At 43.3% G+C, this 18184-nt stretch overlaps 1 protein-coding gene across 10 annotated transcripts in view; it reads left to right on the forward strand.

Moving 5' to 3' along the window:
* Positions 1-18184, forward strand: part of pde4d (phosphodiesterase 4D, cAMP-specific) — a 1351522-nt gene that overhangs the window by 1090901 nt on the left and 242437 nt on the right. The window contains exon 1 of one of the 10 annotated variants that reach the window (XM_087988845.1): positions 4130-4251. The exons of the other annotated variants lie outside the window; for them this stretch is intronic. Coding sequence (XP_087844971.1) covers positions 4184-4251 — 68 coding nt within the window. The 5' untranslated portion in view covers positions 4130-4183. Of the gene's footprint in view, positions 1-4129; positions 4252-18184 lie in introns of those variants that run through there. 10 annotated transcript variants of the gene reach the window in all.

Consider the following 18184-nt stretch of genomic DNA (forward strand, 5'->3'; position numbering starts at 1 on the left):
TGTGTCTCACTGTATCCCTGTGTGTGTGTCTCACTGTATCCCTGTGTGTGTGTCTCACTGTATCCCTGTGTGTGTGTCTCACTGTATCCCTGTGTGTGTGTCCCACTGTCCCTGTGTGTGTGTCTCACTGTATCCCTGTGTGTGTGTCTCACTGTCCCTGTGTGTGTGTCTCACTGTATCCCTGTGTGTGTGTCCCACTGTCCCTGTGTATGTGTCTCACTGTATCCCTGTGTGTGTGTCTCACTGTCCCTGTGTGTGTGTCTCACTGTATCCCTGTGTGTGTGTCCCACTGTCCCTGTGTGTGTGTCTCACTGTATCCCTGTGTGTGTGTCCCACTGTCCCTGTGTGTGTCCCACTGTCCCTGTGTGTGTCTCACTGTATCCCTGTGTGTGTGTCTCACTGTATCCCTGTGTGTGTGTCTCACTGTCCCTGTGTGTGTCTCACTGTATCCCTGTGTGTGTGCTTCACTGTATCCCTGTGTGTGTGTCTCACTGTCCCTGTGTGTGTCTCACTGTATCCCTGTGTAGTGTCTCACTGTATCCCTGTGTGTGTGTGTCTCACTGTATCCCTGTGTGTGTGTCCCACTGTCCCTGTGTGTGTGTCTCACTGTCCCTGTGTGTGTGTCTCACTGTATCCCTGTGTGTGTGTCTCACTGTCCCTGTGTGTGTGTCTCACTGTATCCCTGTGTGTGTCTCACTGTATCCCTGTGTGTGTGTCTCACTGTATCCGTGTGTGTGTCTCACTGTCCCTGTGTGTGTGTCTCACTGTATCCCTGTGTGTGTGTCTCACTGTCCCTGTGTGTGTCTCACTGTATCCCTGTGTGTGTCTCACTGTATCCCTGTGTGTGTGTCCCACTGTCCCTGTGTGTGTCTCACTGTCCCTGTGCGTGTGTCTCACTGTATCCCTGTGTGTGTGTCTCACTGTCCCTGTGTGTGTCTCACTGTATCCCTGTGTGTGTGTCTCACTGTATCCCTGTGTGTGTGTCTCACTGTCCCTGTGTGTGTGTGTCTCACTGTATCCCTGTGTGTGTGTCTCACTGTCCCTGTGTGTGTGTCTCACTGTATCCCTGTGTGTGTGTCCCACTGTCCCTGTGTGTGTGTCTCACTGTCCCTGTGTGTGTGTCTCACTGTATCCCTGTGTGTGTGTCCCACTGTCCCTGTGTGTGTGTCTCACTGTCCCTGTGTGTGTGTCTCACTGTATCCCTGTGTGTGTGTCCCACTGTCCCTGTGTGTGTGTCTCACTGTATCCCTGTGTGTGTGTCTCACTGTCCCTGTGTGTGTGTCTCACTGTCCCTGTGTGTGTGTCTCACTGTATCCCTGTGTGTGTGTCCCACTGTCCCTGTGTGTGTGTCTCACTGTCCCTGTGTGTGTCTCACTGTATCCCTGTGTGTGTGTCTCACTGTCTCTGTGTGTGTGTCTCACTGTCCCTGTGTGTGTGTCTCACTGTATCCCTGTGTGTGTGTCCCACTGTCCCTGTGTGTGTGTCTCACTGTATCCCGGTGTGTGTGTCTCACTGTCCCTGTGTGTGTGTCTCACTGTATCCCTGTGTGTGTCTCACTGTCCCTGTGTGTGTCTCACTGTATCCCTGTGTGTGTGTCTCACTGTATCCCTGTGTGTGTGTCTCACTGTATCCCTGTGTGTGTGTCCCACTGTCCCTGTGTGTGTGTCTCACTGTATCCCTGTGTGTGTGTCTCACTGTCCCTGTGTGTGTGTCTCACTGTATCCCTGTGTGTGTGTCCCACTGTCCCTGTGTGTGTGTGTCTCACTGTATCCCTGTGTGTGTGTCTCACTGTCCCTGTGTGTGTGTCTCACTGTATCCCTGTGTGTGTGTCCCACTGTCCCTGTGTGTGTGTCTCACTGTATCCCTGTGTGTGTGTCCCACTGTCCCTGTGTGTGTCCCACTGTCCCTGTGTGTGTCTCACTGTATCCCTGTGTGTGTGTCTCACTGTATCCCTGTGTGTGTCTCACTGTCCCTGTGTGTGTCTCACTGTATCCCTGTGTGTGTGCCTCACTGTATCCCTGTGTGTGTGTCTCACTGTCCCTGTGTGTGTCTCACTGTATTCCTGTGTAGTGTCTCACTGTATCCCTGTGTGTGTGTGTCTCACTGTATCCCTGTGTGTGTGTCCCACTGTATCCCTGTGTGTGTGTCTCACTGTCCCTGTGTGTGTGTCTCACTGTATCCCTGTGTGTGTGTCTCACTGTCCCTGTGTGTGTGTCTCACTGTATCCCTGTGTGTGTGTCTCACTGTATCCCTGTGTGTGTGTCTCACTGTATCCGTGTGTGTGTCTCACTGTCCCTGTGTGTGTGTCTCACTGTATCCCTGTGTGTGTGTCTCACTGTCCCTGTGTGTCTCACTGTATCCCTGTGTGTGTCTCACTGTATCCCTGTGTGTGTGTCCCACTGTCCCTGTGTGTGTCTCACTGTCCCTGTGCGTGTGTCTCACTGTATCCCTGTGTGTGTGTCTCACTGTCCCTGTGTGTGTCTCACTGTATCCCTGTGTGTGTGTCTCAATGTATCCCTGTGTGTGTGTCTCACTGTCCCTGTGTGTGTGTGTCTCACTGTATCCCTGTGTGTGTGTCTCACTGTCCCTGTGTGTGTGTCTCACTGTATCCCTGTGTGTGTGTCCCACTGTCCCTGTGTGTGTGTCTCACTGTCCCTGTGTGTGTGTCTCACTGTATCCCTGTGTGTGTGTCTCACTGTCCCTGTGTGTGTGTCTCACTGTATCCCTGTGTGTGTGTCTCACTGTCCCTGTGTGTGTGTCTCACTGTATCCCTGTGTGTGTGTCTCACTGTCCCTGTGTGTGTCTCACTGTATCCCTGTGTGTGTCGCACTGTATCCCTGTGTGTGTGTCTCACTGTCCCTGTGTGTGTGTGTCTCACTGTATCCCTGTGTGTGTGTCTCACTGTCCCTGTGTGTGTGTGTCTCACTGTATCCCTGTGTGTGTGTCTCACTGTCCCTGTGTGTGTGTCTCACTGTATCCCTGTGTGTGTGTCTCACTGTATCCCTGTGTGTGTGTCTCACTGTCCCTGTGTGTGTGTCTCACTGTATCCCTGTGTGTGTGTCTCACTGTATCCCTGTGTGTGTGTCTCACTGTCCCTGTGTGTGTGTCTCGCTGTATCCCTGTGTGTGTGTCTCACTGTATCCCTGTGTGTGTGTCTCACTGTCCCTGTGTGTGTGTCTCACTGTATCCCTGTGTGTGTCTCACTGTATCCCTGTGTGTGTCCCACTGTCCCTGTGTGTGTCTCACTGTATCCCTGTGTGTGTCTCACTGTATCCCTGTGGGTGTGTCTCACTGTCCCTGTGTGTGTGTCTCACTGTATCCCTGTGTGTGTGTGTCTCACTGTATCCCTGTGTGTGTCTCACTGTATCCCTGTGTGTGTGTGTCTCACTGTCCCTGTGTGTGTGTCTCACTGTATCCCTGTGTGTGTGTGTCTCACTGTATCCCTGTGGGTGTGTCTCACTGTCCCTGTGTGTGTGTCTCACTGTCCCTGTGTGTGTGTCTCACTGTATCCCTGTGTGTGTGTGTCTCACTGTATCCCTGTGTGTGTCTCACTGTCCCTGTGTGTGCGTCTCGCTGTATCCCTGTGTGTGTGTGTCTCACTGTATCCCTGTGTGTGTCTCACTGTCCCTGTGTGTGCGTCTCGCTGTATCCCTGTGTGTGTGTCTCACTGTATCCCTGTGTGTGTCCCACTGTCCCTGTGTGTGTGTCTCACTGTATCCCTGTGTGTGTGTGTCTCACTGTATCCCTGTGTGTGTGTCTCACTGTCCCTGTGTGTGTGTCTCACTGTCCCTGTGTGTGTGTGTCTCACTGTATCCCTGTGTGTGTGTGTCTCACTGTATCCCTGTGTGTGTGTGTCTCACTGTATCCCTGTGTGTGTGTGTCTCACTGTGTCCCTGTGTCCGTGTTTGTGTGTGGACCCGAGAAGCCGCGGTCCCAGGGCGGGCGGTCTGGGCTCACAGACAGAGAGAGAGAGCAGCCTCACTGGCGGTGCCTGTGGCAGGAGCTGTCACTTCCGAACAGTTGATGCTTGAGTAATTCGGTGAAGAAAGAGCTCAGAGGAAAGGAGAGGGGGAGGGAGAGGGGGAGGTGACTGCAGTCTGCCCCACAACGTATTCGGGACGAGGAAATCAGATCTCGAGGAAGAGTTGTGGTCGAGTCCGGAGATCCTGAGCAGGATCACACCATGAGCCACATCGTCATGAAACCGCGGTCGAGATCCACCAGCTCCTTAAGGGCCCCTGAGTGCCCCGGGTAAACTCTCTGCTTTCCTCTAGCGCCGGGCTTATTCACCTTCAAGCTGCTTGTCCGTCTTTCGGCTGATTTGAAAAGCGGTTCCTGTGTGTGTGTGTGTGTCGGAGAGTGTGCCGAAATATCCACTGAGTCCTCGCCACTGCTTTCACCCGCATGTATTTTCTTGAGAAGTTTATAAACCTCTCGTTGCTGTAACCCCTATGCACACAGCATCTTTCCAGAACCGAGCTAATCTCAGTTCACCCAGCCACTGGGAAGGACATTCGTGTCAAATGTTTATTTTAGACTTGGTTGTGCATTGCATGTTCCCCGTGCACCCAGTGCCCAGTCCTGCTGTAGGCTGAAGCTCCATCCGGATTGGCTTTCTTTGCTGATTTAAGCTTGTCAATGAGAATGTTAGAATATTGCAAAGTTGGAAATTTTTTTGGTGTCCTATGGAAAGCAAGTAAAGATCATCGAAGGGAAACATGTTGCAGAGAAAATAATTTTTAAAGAAGATTTTCAGTCTGGTTCATGCATTATGTTTGGAGCTTTAGTCATCCAGTTTGTTTACCTGCCAATATTTCAGTCATCACTCATTCTCCAGCTGATAAGGTTGCTCCTTGACATTTGCGGCTGGTCTTTTTGAAATAAAATTGGAGTTTGTTGTTTTTCATCGAGAGGGTGTTTCATCCGGGCAAAGCATTCTGGAAATACTGTCGTGATTGTGGTGTCTTGCTGTATTGCTATTTTCACGTGCTGAATGTTGTACACCATGGCACCACCACAGTTGTATTACCAGTTGAAATAACTAGCACGTACTTCAAGAGTCTAATTTGAAAATAAAATAATTTTTTAACAGCCCCAATACCATAGAGTCATAGAAATGTACAGCATGGAAACAGACCCTTCGGTCCAACCCGTCCATGCCGACCAGATATCCCAACCCAATCTAGAGGGATAAGTATCTTCAGAGATAATACTGATGAAATATGATGCAAGACACGAGACTGGACCATTTTGCAGCCATTCTCAATCAGGATTTGGAGATGCTGGTGTTAGACTGGGGTGTATAAAGTTAAAAATCATACAACACCAGGTTATAGTCCAACAGGTTTAGTTGTGCTTCCAATTAAACCTGTTGGACTATAACCTGGTGTTGTGTGATTTTTAACATTCTCAATCAGAACTGCCTTTCTGAGTAAGTGGTCCATCTCGACCTCCTGAATTCCTGCAATATTAAGACAACAATAATTCAGTTCTTTCCACATGATAAAATAAATCGCTAAAGGCACTGGTTACACCAATGCCTTTGAACCCTGACAGCATCTTGCCGTCGTATTCAAGGTCTGTCCTTCAAAACCAGCTGCACCCTGGCCAAGCTATTCCAAAATAGCCACAAGATTAGCATATTCTGGATTGTGTTGTGAATCACCCAGGTTTGTCTTGTCCACAAAATCCAGGGCAGATCAACTCTGACCAATGACTACCCCATCACTGTACTCGCAATCATGAGATGGAGTGATGGGATATGTCACTGACCATGCTTATTCGCCAATAATCACCAACACTTAGTTTGGGTTTCACTCAGCCACTCAGTACCAGACATGAATACAGCTTCGGGCCAGCTTGGCGAGAGGAAAGGCAGCAAATGACAGAGTGTGACATCAAGCAACACTAACAAAATGCGGAGAAGTCTTACCTGGTTAGTGTCAGATCTGGCACAAACTAAGATTTGTTTTTTTTTTAATTCACTGATGTGTTGCTGGGCCAATATTTATTGCCCACCCCTCGTTCCCCCTAAGAAGGTGGTGGTGAGTTGCCTTCTTGGATTGTTGCTGTTGTTGACCCGCAATGGCATCAGGGAGGGAATTTGACCCAGCTGCAGTGAAGGAACAGTGATTTATTTTCACCTCAGGTTGGAAAGTGGCTTGGAGGGAAATTTGCAAGTAAGTTGTTTCATGTACCTGCTGCCCTTGTCCTTCTAGACATCAGTGCTCATGGCTTTGGAAGATCCAATTTTTGTTGAATTTCTGCAGTGTAGCTTGTGGATAGTACACACTGCTCCTACTCAGCATCTGTGGTGGAGGGAGTGAATGTTTGTGATGTGATGTGATGTGATGTGATGCTGATCAAGCAGGCTGCTTTGCCCTCTATGGTGTTAAATTTCGAGAGTGTTGTTGGAGCTGCACCCATTCAGGGAAGTAGGGAGTATTACATCACATTTCAGAGTATGGCTTGTTGATGGTGGATGGGCCTTGGAGAGCCAGAAGGTGATCTACTTGCTGCAGTATTCTACTGTATTTAACTGGCCTGTTCAGTTCAATCTCTGGTTAATAGTAACCCCAAGGTAATGGTTAGATTACCTCTTATTGGAGATAGCCATCACCTGGCATTTGTGTAGTGTGAATATTAATTGCCACTTTTCACTCCAGTCTTGGACATAGTCCAGGTCATGATGTATTTGGTCATGGACTGCTTCAGTATCTTAGGAGTAGCGAATCATTGGCGTTCATCCCACTTTCGACCTCATCATGGAGGAAAAGTCATGAATGAAGCAGCTGAAGATGCCTGGGCCTTGGAACTCCCCTGAAGAACTCCTGAAGAGATGTCCTGGAGCTGAGATAACAACAAGCTTTTTTTTAAAGAGGGTGACACAGTGGTTAGCTGCCTCACAGTGGCCAGGAATCTGGGATTGATTCCAGTTTTGGGTGACTGACTGTGAGGAATTTACATGTTTTGCCCGTGTCTGTGCATTTTTGAGGGTGCTCTGGTTTCCTCTCACTGTCCAAAAATGTACATGTTAGGTGGATTAGCCATGCTCAATTGTCTGTAGTGTCCTGGGATATGCAGGCTAGGTGGATTAGCCAGGGGAAATGCGGCAAAGCGTAGGGGGTTAGGTCTGGATGGGATGCTGTTCGGAGCAAGTCGATAGGCAGTGCTTTTGTGGGGATTCTTTGGTTCTATGAACCACAACTACCTTCCGAAGCACCAGGTATGACTCCAATCATTGCAGAGTCTCCCCATTGCCTCCCATTAACTTCACTTTTACTTGGGCTCCTTGATGTCACATTTGGTCAAAAATGGCTGTCATTTTCATCATGTATTGAAAATTTATTAAAAGCCAATCTCCGTCCTGTGATCTTTAGTTCTAGAGCCATTGACCAGGAGAAACATTTAATTTCTGCTGAGTGGCTTTGGTTTGATTATTGTCACATGTACTGAGATAGAGTGAAAAGCAAAGTACTTGTGCCTTGCCTCTTTATGTGACATTTCCTCTCATTCTTCAAAGCACTGAGTAAAAAGGCTTCATTTTTTCAATTTCTACATAGCTCATCCCAGATATCTGTTTAATGGATCTTTGTTGTACTTCCTCAATGGCAAATATATCTTTTCCTTAATAAGTAGACCTGAGCTGCACAATGTACTCAAATTGAGCTTTCATCAGTACCTGATATATATACACCTGCAGTGAGCCGTTTTCAATCTTGTACCCTAACTCATTTATAATAATGGCTTATGACTTATTTTGTTTCCTGCTGGTGTATCTGGATGTAAATTTTCCATGATCTTGGACAAGATCTCTCAGATTCCTCTGAATATCTATATTTCCAGAATATCATCATTAAAAAAGCTGCAATTCTATTTTGCCTAATAAAGTGAATAACTTCATATTTCTTCCCATAATATTGCATCTGCCATATCCTTGCTTACTCACTTAGCCTGTCTTTATATCCTCTTTGATTTCTCCCCTGACTTTACTTAACTACCTAATTTTGTATCATTAGCAAGCATTGATAAGTTGTATTGAGTCCCATTACCTAAGGCATTGATCTAAGTTTTAAAGGGAAGCAAGGTGGCTCAGTGGTTGGTGCTGCTGCCTCAGTCCAGGGATCCAGGTTCGATTCCAGCCTTGGGTGACTGTCTGTGTGGAGCTTGCACATTCTTCCTGTGTCTGTATGGATTTTTGACATGTGCTCTGGTTTCCTCCCACAGTCCAAAAATGTGCACATTAGATGGATCAGCCATGGGAAATGCAGGGTTGTGTGGGTTGTTTTTTGCAGGGTTGAAATAGACTTAATGGGCCAAATGGCCCATTTCCATACTTAGAGATTCTATACTAATTGAGGCCCACACACTGAATGCTGTGGTATCTCACTAGTTAGGACATGTCTGACTTAAATTGCATGTTTATTTGCATACTCTTATATTATCCATTCAGCAAACCTCAATTCAATCTACAATATTTTCCCAAATCGCATAGTCTTAATTTTGTGTAAGAACCTCTGTATTACTCCTTACTGTACTGAATGCTCTTTGAAATTCTAAATATAATATCTTCACTGGTTCTTCCATTTGTTATGCTAGTTACAAACTCAAAGATCCCTTTCATAAATTTGCAATGATGCTGTCCAATCATATTATGATTTTCTCTGCCTTTTCTTTTTAACCATATAAAAAATGGTAGTAATGTAATAATTGTTATTTTCCCGACTACTGATGCCAGACAAATTGGCCTAAAGACCCCAGTTGGCCATCTCACTCCATTTCAAATAGTGGAGTTATGTGTTTCACCTTTTAACTGACAGGGTTCATTCTATCATGAGGGGAAATTCTGGAAGATCAATACTAATCTATCCCTTATTTTTACAGCTAGCTGTTTTTAAACCCTAGCATGTGAGCCATCCTCCCCAAGGTATTGATTTTTTTCTCCTCACTTTTCTAATAATTGTTATTTATGAATGCTTAGATTAGATTAGTTTAGATTAGTTTACTTACAGTGTGGAAACAGGCCCTTCGGCTCAACAAGTCCACACCGACCCTCCGAAGAGCAACCCACCCAGACCCATTCCCCTACATTTACCCCTTCACCTAACACTATGGGCAATTTAGCTTGGCCAATTCACCTAACCTGCACATTTTTGGACTGTGGGAGGAAACCGGAGCACCCGGAGGAAACCCACGCAGACACAGGGAGAATGTGCAAACTCCACACAGACAGTTGCCTGAAGCGGGAATTGAACACAGGTCTCTGGCACTGTGAGGCAGCAGTGCTAACCACTGTGCCACCATGCTGCCCATAAAACTGCTCCAGGTGAGGCTCAAACTCATAACCTCGGCATTGCACACACCTCCATACTGACATATAAGTACCACGCGCTGACTGATTGCGCCACAGGAGCTACACAATACTTATTTCTCTTAATTTTTTCAGTCTCATAAGACCCACTATTTCTGGACTTTTTTTTATGTCCTCTATCATGAACACACATGCGAAATACTGTTATAATGTCTCTGCTCTTTCCTTATTTGCCATGATAGCTTCTGTCTCCATTTCTTAGATACCCATGTTTAATTATATTAACTTTTTTATGTGTATAGAAATTTGTACAGTTTGTTTTATGTATCTAATCTAACTCTCTTTATTAATTTCTTAATTGACCTTAGCTGTTTTTTAAAAGCCTCATTGGATCTCAAGCTTTAAGAGCTTCCCTCTAACATATATTTGATTAGTTAGGACAAAATCCAAGTTGAATGATTGTTTTCAACATGCTGGGACACCTTCATCGGTGCACTGATCCAATTTGCCAAATCCTGTCCCCGTTCTCTGGATTCCATGCGCAGTAATGTATTCATTATGCTAGTGTATCCAGTATGCAGCGTGATTGTAATGATTTGGTATTATTTCGGGTTGTCCCATGAAAATCACTACTCACAAAAACTTCCTGTATGCATGTGTTGGAAGTAGATTGTGAAATTATTTGGAGCCCAGTAATTGTTATGCCTGGAAGTGTTTCTTGATTGAAACTCCCTGTTTCATCATGTTAATTAGTAAGGTTAGGTCACATAGGATTCAGGGTGAGCTTGGCAACTGGATACATAATTGGCTTAACAGCAAGAGACAGAGTAATGGTGGAGGGTTGCTTTTCGGGCTGGAGGCCTGTGACCAGCGGTGTTCCACAGTGATCAGTTCTGCGTCCTGTTTTGTTTGTCTTCTGTACGAATGATTTGGATGAGAATATAGAAGGCATGATTAGTAGGTTTGCAGACAACAACAAAATTTGTGACATTGTAGACAGGGAAGGTTTTCTAAGATTACAAAGGGATCTTGATCAAATGGGTCAATGGGCTGAAAAATGGCAGATGGAGTTCAATCTGGATAAATGTGAGGTATTGCACTTTGATACAACAAACATTTTGTTAGGGCTTATACAAGTAATGCTCAGGTAGTGTTGTAGAACAGAAGGACCTAGTGGTGCAGGTACATAGTTCTTTTGAAGCCTGTGTCACGAAAGACTGGGTGGTTAAAATGGCATTTAACACATTTGCCTTCATTGCTCAGTCCTTTCAATATAGGAGTTGGCAATTCATATTGAGGTTGTATGGGACATTGGTGAAAATTCTTCTGGAATACTGTGTCTATTTCTGGTCGCCCAGTTATAAGAAGGATATTATCAAGCTGGAGAGGGTATAGAAGAGATTTTCCAGGATGTTGCCAGGTTTAGAAGGTTTGAGTTATAAAGAAAGGCTGGATAGGCTGGGACATTTTTCACTGGAGAGTAAGAGGTTGGCAGGTGATCCAACAGAAGTTTATAAAATAATGAGAGGTATAGATAGTTAATTGTAGTTGTCTTTTGCCTAGGATGGTGGATTTCAAGACGAGTAGGCACATTTTTAAGCTGAGAGGAGAGAGATTTTAAAAATACAGAGGGAGGTTCGCATGTGGAATGAATATTATGAGAAAGTGGCTGAGACAGGCATAATTAAAAATTTAAAAGACATTTGGATAGATACATGAATAGGAAAGGTTTGAAGGAATATGGGCCAGGAGCAGGCAGGCGGAACTAGTTTAGATTATGTTCGGTATAGACTGGTTGGACCGAAGGATCTGTTTCCTTGCTGTGTGGCTCAATAAATCTATAACTCAACCATCTACACAAATTTATTTGAGATATTAAAAAAAGTCAAAAGAAGATAAATGAGGATCTTTATTTCAGTGTTGTGCTGTCTTTTTCAGTTTGGATTTGTGGTTTGTTGAGTGTAAATTGGGAATGTGAAGTTTGGAGTAGTATAGATTCTGCAAAATATACAAATTTAGTCCATCACATGGCTGATGAAGAACTAAACAATTAACCTAAAAATATTTTGTTGAATCAAAATTGTAATGGTTGGATAATAATAACGTTAGTCGTTAAATTAAATCAGTTTGTGGCGATTTATTATTTCCATAAAAGCAACAGCTGTTCTCCCTAACAGGGTTGCTGAATGGTAAATCATATTTCGGTACTCGTTGCAAATCAAATAGAACCCATTAAATAACTTGTTTCTTGGTTGCTAATGTTTTCTTGTAGTTTTATCCAGTTGTGGAATCAGCTTATTTATTTGTAACAAGTGTCATGGGACAAAATAGCAGTCATGTTTCAGCCAAAAAAGCTGTAATTTTAAGCAGTATAACCCAAACCAGTTTTAATTTGTTTGGATTGATTTGTCTTTTCAAGTTTCATTGGATGCCATACAAATAACCAGCATCATTTATTCATTGTTTTTCTGGTGCGCCCTAGAAATGATTGAATACAATTTTGAAATTGGCCTAAATTAGATTTGAATTGTTGACTTTTTGTTAGCTGGTCAAGGGCCATAAGCACTCGGCTACATATCTGCTTTCTTAAAATTAACATTGTTTGTATACATTATTAAGTGAAATATGTTTGATTTGAAATGGCTGGTTTTACTAATTTTTTATTCTCAAAAGCTTTTTTATAATTAATAATTGCCATTTTCTTATCCATATGCTTTCTATTGTTATAATCCCGGCTGAAAGGTCTGACTTGCTATATCATATTTTGTTTTGGCTTTAACAAGTGGTCTCCCACTAGAACAGAAGTGTGCAATGTTGCAGGTTTTGTTTCAACAATAAAGGAGAAGAAAGAAAGATGAAATAGAATAAACCAATGATCTATTTATAACACAAATTCAGAGATTTCCACACAGTTAAGGTATAATCTCATGAATTGTAAGACTGTCCCTTTACAATTTTTAAAGAAAAATCCTTTGTACAGCAGCTAATGATAACCATTGAATAATGCGAACATCTGAGTCCCTTGCTATAACACCTTGATAGGTTTAAGGGAACTGTGATTTTAACTCCTAGACTGAAAACTCTGATAGCTATATCTGGAGAGATCATATGTCTGTGTTGAAACAAACTCAGCTGCCCAGAGCAAAGTAAAACTGAAAACAAAAATCTCTGGCTTTGAGCTATGGGAGTTTCCCTTATGCTTAAAAAAAATAAGCTCCCTAAGTCTAGGAATTTCTACTGTACCTTAAAGCACAATGGTTCACCCTGCTAAGTTATAATATCATAAGTTAAATACAAACACATTAGGGTACCAGTGTAACCCTCATAGGTACTTTTAAGACGTAAAACCATGGTTCCAGAAATAACTGTCAGTTAATTATTAATTTTGGACACATAGAAAACCCATATTTTACTAACTCAGAATTCAAAACCTAAACTTAACATAAGTTATATTAAAGACATGGATAAATCAGACAGGACTAGAGGACATAATGTAATATGGTCTATTGGATGCCAACTTGGATCTTAATAGGAATGAATACTTAACATTTTCATCAATTTAAAGCAACATATCCCTATTTTGGCAAAGTTGAAGTTAGGAGTTCAGAGGATGAAACCTATCCTCATGTCAAATTGTCACATGCAGTGGCAAAAGTGTAAATAATGAATGAGGTAAATTGCAGGTTTGCTCGGGTCATTAAAATCCAGACAAGTTTTTTTTAAAGAAATTAACAAATACATAGCTATTGCAAATTAATTTATTTAGGATGATATAGATCATTAGAAGTTTTTTGTGAAAAGTTTAACAATTATGTCACAAATTTTTAAAAATTCCTAGAGAGATAGGAAACAAAGAACTGGTCCAACTCAACCATGCGTCAAGATATCTTCAATTAATCTAGTCCCATTTGCCTGCATTGGGCCCATATCCTTCTAAACCTTTCTCATTGATAAAGCCACCCAGATACTTCTTAAGTGTTGTAATTGTACCAGCCTCCATCACGTTCTCTGGCAGTTCATTCCATGAAAACGTTGTCCCTCAGATCCTTTTTAAATCCTTCCCCTCTCATCTTAAACCTATACTGTCTAGTTTTGGACTCCTCTATCTTGGGAAAAGACCTTGGCTATTCAGTCTATCCTTGCCCCTCATGATTTTATAAACCTCTATAAGGCACCCCTCAACCTCAGATGCTCCAGGGAAAACAGGCCCAGCCTATTCAGTCTTTCCCTATAGCTCAATCCCTCCAACCCTGGCAACATCCTTGTAAATCTTTTCTGCACCCTTTCAAGTTTGATAACATCTTTCCTGTAGCAGGAATACCAGAATTTAACACGGTATTCCAAAGTGGCCTCATCAATGTCTTATACACCGGCAACATGACATCCTGACTCCTATATTCAATGCACTGACCAATAAAGGCAAGCATGCCAAATGCCCCCTTCATTACCCTGTCTACCTGTTGAGGTAAGTTGGCAGGAGTGCCCCCGGGGGTCAGTGCTGAGTACAACTTTGTTTAAATAGATGGATAATTTAGTCATAACAATGTCATAGTTTGCTGATGAGACAGGGGAAAGGAAGCTGCCAAAAATGAGAATAACCTGTGAAAGATTTAAGGAGGATACATAGGGCTTAGTGAAATGTGTAGATTGATGGTAGGTGTCATTCAGGTGGATAAATGTGGGATGATAAATTCAGGGACAAAGATCAAATGTGGGCTTTGGAGTCCCCATATCATTTGAGCAGCAGGCAGTTATCAGACATGGCACTCTCTCTCCATATGGGCCTAGATGCCTTGACTTCGGCACTCCTGACATTTTCACCAGAGGTGCAGGGACTCTGCACTACATCCAGCGTTGATACCGTATGTATCAAACACTGAAAAGTGTGGAAAAACAGCCATCAGCGAATTCACAGAAAAGCACTTAAGGACATTGGAAGAATCAGGCTCAATTTATGGTTTATGAATTACAGCAGCAAACACATGGCATTGCAGAAACATTTTGTGGACACTCCTTTCTCCAAAGTACTTGATTCAGGGTAGGATTTAAAAGTGTTGGGAAACTATAGTTATGAGAGAGAATTGAAATGCTGGGACTGTGCCTAGTAGAACATAGGAGCCCAACAGTGGACAAAATTTAAGTTTTTAAGGTAATCAAGAGTTTTATTACGTCAATAGGTACATGCTATTTTCTAGTTACAGGTTCACTCACAGTGGGAATTAATTTAATCACACTAACAGAATGAGCAGAGAGGTGAAGAGAATTTCTTTATGCAGAATTTTGTTGGAGTTGCAGGGAGTGGCTAAAGTGAAGACTGTTACGTTCTTTAAAGGAAAGTTGAATAAATATTTGACATATTGCAAAATACAAAGCTATAGGGAGAACATGAGGCAATGAGGTTTGTCTTGGATTGATGCAGTAAAGAATGGGCACAGACATATTCGAACAAATTGTCTTTCTCTTTACTGTGAATTTTTATGATCCTGTGATAGGTTGGCTGATTTGCAAAAACGTAAACAGAGATCCTAATAAAATCTGTAATTCTGATGCTTCCCTGACTCAATTTTGTGAATTATAAACAAGGGGAGTTTAAACCCCTTGGCGTGTATTTTTTTGGGGGTGAGTGGACATTATAAATGAATTAAATCCATTAACATTCCTTGTACAGAGCTTCCCCTTCTAGCAGTGCCTATCTGAATATTTGATTCGGTGATTTACAGGCCATCATGATGGAGGGACCTGAATGTTTATGTGCACAGATTATTGAAGTTGGCAGCACAGATGGAGAGAGCACTTAATAAACATATAATGTTTTTGGCTTTATGAATTGGGGAATAGCATAGAAGGGGGTCAAAATTGTACCAGACAGTGATTTACTGGAATGTTTCCAGGTAAGATAACTTTCACATTTGAGGATAGATTGAAGAGGTTGGGACGGTTCAGCCTGGAGAGAAGAAGGCTGAGAGGAGATCTGTTTGAGGTTTTCAAAATCATGTACAGGCTGGACAAAGTAGGCTGGGGGAAGTGGTTTCCCCTTGTAAAATGAACAAAAGCAAGAGGGCATAAGTGTAAAATGAGGTACCAACAACGGAAGGGTGCTGTGAGAATAAATGTTTATGAAGAGAGAGTTGTTAGGGTATGGAATGCACTGCCTGGAAATGTCGTGAAGGCAGGTTCAATTAAAGCATTCAAGAGGGCATTGGATGTTTTTTATTTGGATAGTGATGGTGTGTGGAGATTAGGGAAAAGAGAGGACACTTTAAATAAGAGAGCCAGACCAGATAATGGAGCATGATGGGCTGAATGGTCGGCTTCGGCCTTGTAATAATTCTTGATTCAGTCATGTCTGCTCCAGGACATGTCTGCAGGAGTTTATCAGGCCAGTGTCTTCAGCCTGACTGTCTTCAGCTGCTTCATCAATAACCTCCCCTCTGTCAGAAGTGGAGATGTTCACTGGTGACTGCACAAGGTACAGCATCATTCGTGACTCCTCAAATACCAAAGCAGTTCATATTCAAACCAAGCAAAACCTGATCAATATCCAGGTTAGGGCTGACAAATTGGCGAGGAACATTCATGCCAGACAGTGCTAGGCAAAGACTATCTCCAACAAGAGTCTTAGTGTAGCCCTTGATGTTCAATGGCATTCACCTCACTGAATCCCCCATTATCAATATCCTTGGGATTACCATTAACTGGAAGCTGAACTAGTCAAGCCATATGAATATTATGGCTACAAAGGTAGTTCGGTGACTAGGTATCCTCCAGTGAGTAACTTACCTCCTGACTTCCAAAGCCTGTCGACCATCTACAAGGCACCAGTCAGGAGTGAGATGGAATGCTCCCCACTTGGCTGGATGAGTGCACCTCCAACAACTCTCAAGAAGCTTGACACCAATCAGGGCAAAGCTGCCCACTTGATAGGCACCATATCCACAAACATCCAATCCCTCACCACCGACACTCAGTACACCAATGTGTACTCTCTGCAAGATGCACTGCAGAAATTCACCAAAGATCTTGCAACAGTTCTTTCCTAATTCATGACCACTGCTATCTAGAAGGACAAGGGCAGTGGATATGGGGGAATATCACCACTTTTAAAATCCCTTCCAAGCCACTGGGTCAAAATTCTGTAACTCCTTTCTAATGGCATTGTGGTCTACCTACACTAAATGGACTGCAAAGATTCAAGGGAGCAGCTCACAACCACCTTACCAAGGTCAGCTAGAGATGAGCAATATTTGCTGACCCAGCCAGCAACATCCATGTCCCACGAAACTTCTCAGTCATGATAAAATAGCAGAGCAGACACAGTGGGCTGAATGGCCTAATTTCTGCTTCTATGTCCTAAGGTTAGATTATATTACAGTGTGGAAACAGGCCCTTCGGCCCAACAAGTCCAAACCGCCCCGCCGAAGCGCAACCCACCCATACCCTTACGTTTACCCCTTACCTAACACTACGGACAATTTAGCATGACCAATTCACCTGACCTACACATCTTGGAACTGTGGGAGGAAACCGGAGCACCCAGAGGAAACCCACGCAGACACGGGGAGAACGTGCAAACTCCACACAGTTAGTCGCCTGAGGCGGGCATTGAACCCCAGGTCTCTGGCGCTGTGAGGCAGCAGTGCTAACCACTGTGCCACCGTGCCGCCATAAGGTCTTATGGAATAAAGAACAAAGTGTTTTTACAGAAGGAGTTCCAGGACTTTGCTTTATATAATATTGTGACTCTTAAGATAAGCAGAAAAAATTAAAACAGTGGTCACAAGGACTCAAAACTAGTAAGAGAAGGAAGTGTTCAGGTAAGTCAATATAGTTTAAAAATCAAGCAACAGGACAGAGGCTAACTGTCTGTGTGGAGTTTGCAAGTTCTCCATGTGTCTGCATGGGTTTCCTCTGGGTGCTCTGGTTTCCTCCCACAGTCCAAAGATGTGCAGGTTAGGTGAATTGGTCATACTAAGTTACCTGGAGAGTTAGGTGCATTAGTTAGGGGGAATAGGTCTGGGTGGGTTACTCTTCGGAGGGTCGGTATGAACGAGTTGGGCTGAAGGGCCTGTTTCCACACTGCAGGGAATCTAGTCTAAAGAAACAGACCTATTGCAGGCTATGACAGGTAATGGCAAAACCATAAGAAGTGTCTTGATTAAACCGAAAAAGAGAAGTAATAAACAGGTGAACAAAGCCTCAGTGCTAAGGGACGAGTTAGAGTATATGGCCGAGTCAGAGTTCTATATGCAAATGCACAGAATAAAGAATAAATCAAATGAGCTGCAGGCGTAAGTTCAAATTGGAGATTTTGACATGGTGTCTGAGAAATGTCTGCAGGGTGGTTGAGACTGGAACTAAATATACCAGTTCACAATGTTTATATAAAGGATAGGGAAAATGGTCATGACAATGAAATAGTCTTATTGTTCAGTGATGAAGGAGGGTAAAACGAGGGAAAGCATTCAGTGGAGTCTGTTTGGCTGGAACTGAGGTCCAGTAAAGGATCTAAAACTGTAATAAGTAGCTCTGAAGTGTTAGCTTGTAAAAATGCAGAAATTAGGCAAGTATCTAGCAAAGCCAGTGTAACATTAATAAGGGATTTTAACTTGAACATAGATGGGAAAGGCAGACAAGTACCTGTCAGAAAGGTAGTGAATTTCTGGTGTGTGTCCAGGATAGTTTCCTGCAGCAATAGGACAAGTAATATTGGATTTAATCATGAGTAATGAGTCAGATTTAATTACTAACCTAATTTATGATCACTATTGTCAAATAGTGATCATAAAATGATTCAGTTTAATGAAGCATTTGAAAGCAAAAGGCGTATATGGGCTATGAGAGTTTTAGATTCAGGTAAGACCAGCCTTAATGGAA

Source organism: Chiloscyllium plagiosum, unplaced genomic scaffold (genome assembly GCF_037043375.1).
Source record: "Chiloscyllium plagiosum isolate Xiang-an unplaced genomic scaffold, Cpla_swu_hap1 HiC_scaffold_1, whole genome shotgun sequence".
Lineage (NCBI taxonomy): Eukaryota > Metazoa > Chordata > Chondrichthyes > Orectolobiformes > Hemiscylliidae > Chiloscyllium > Chiloscyllium plagiosum.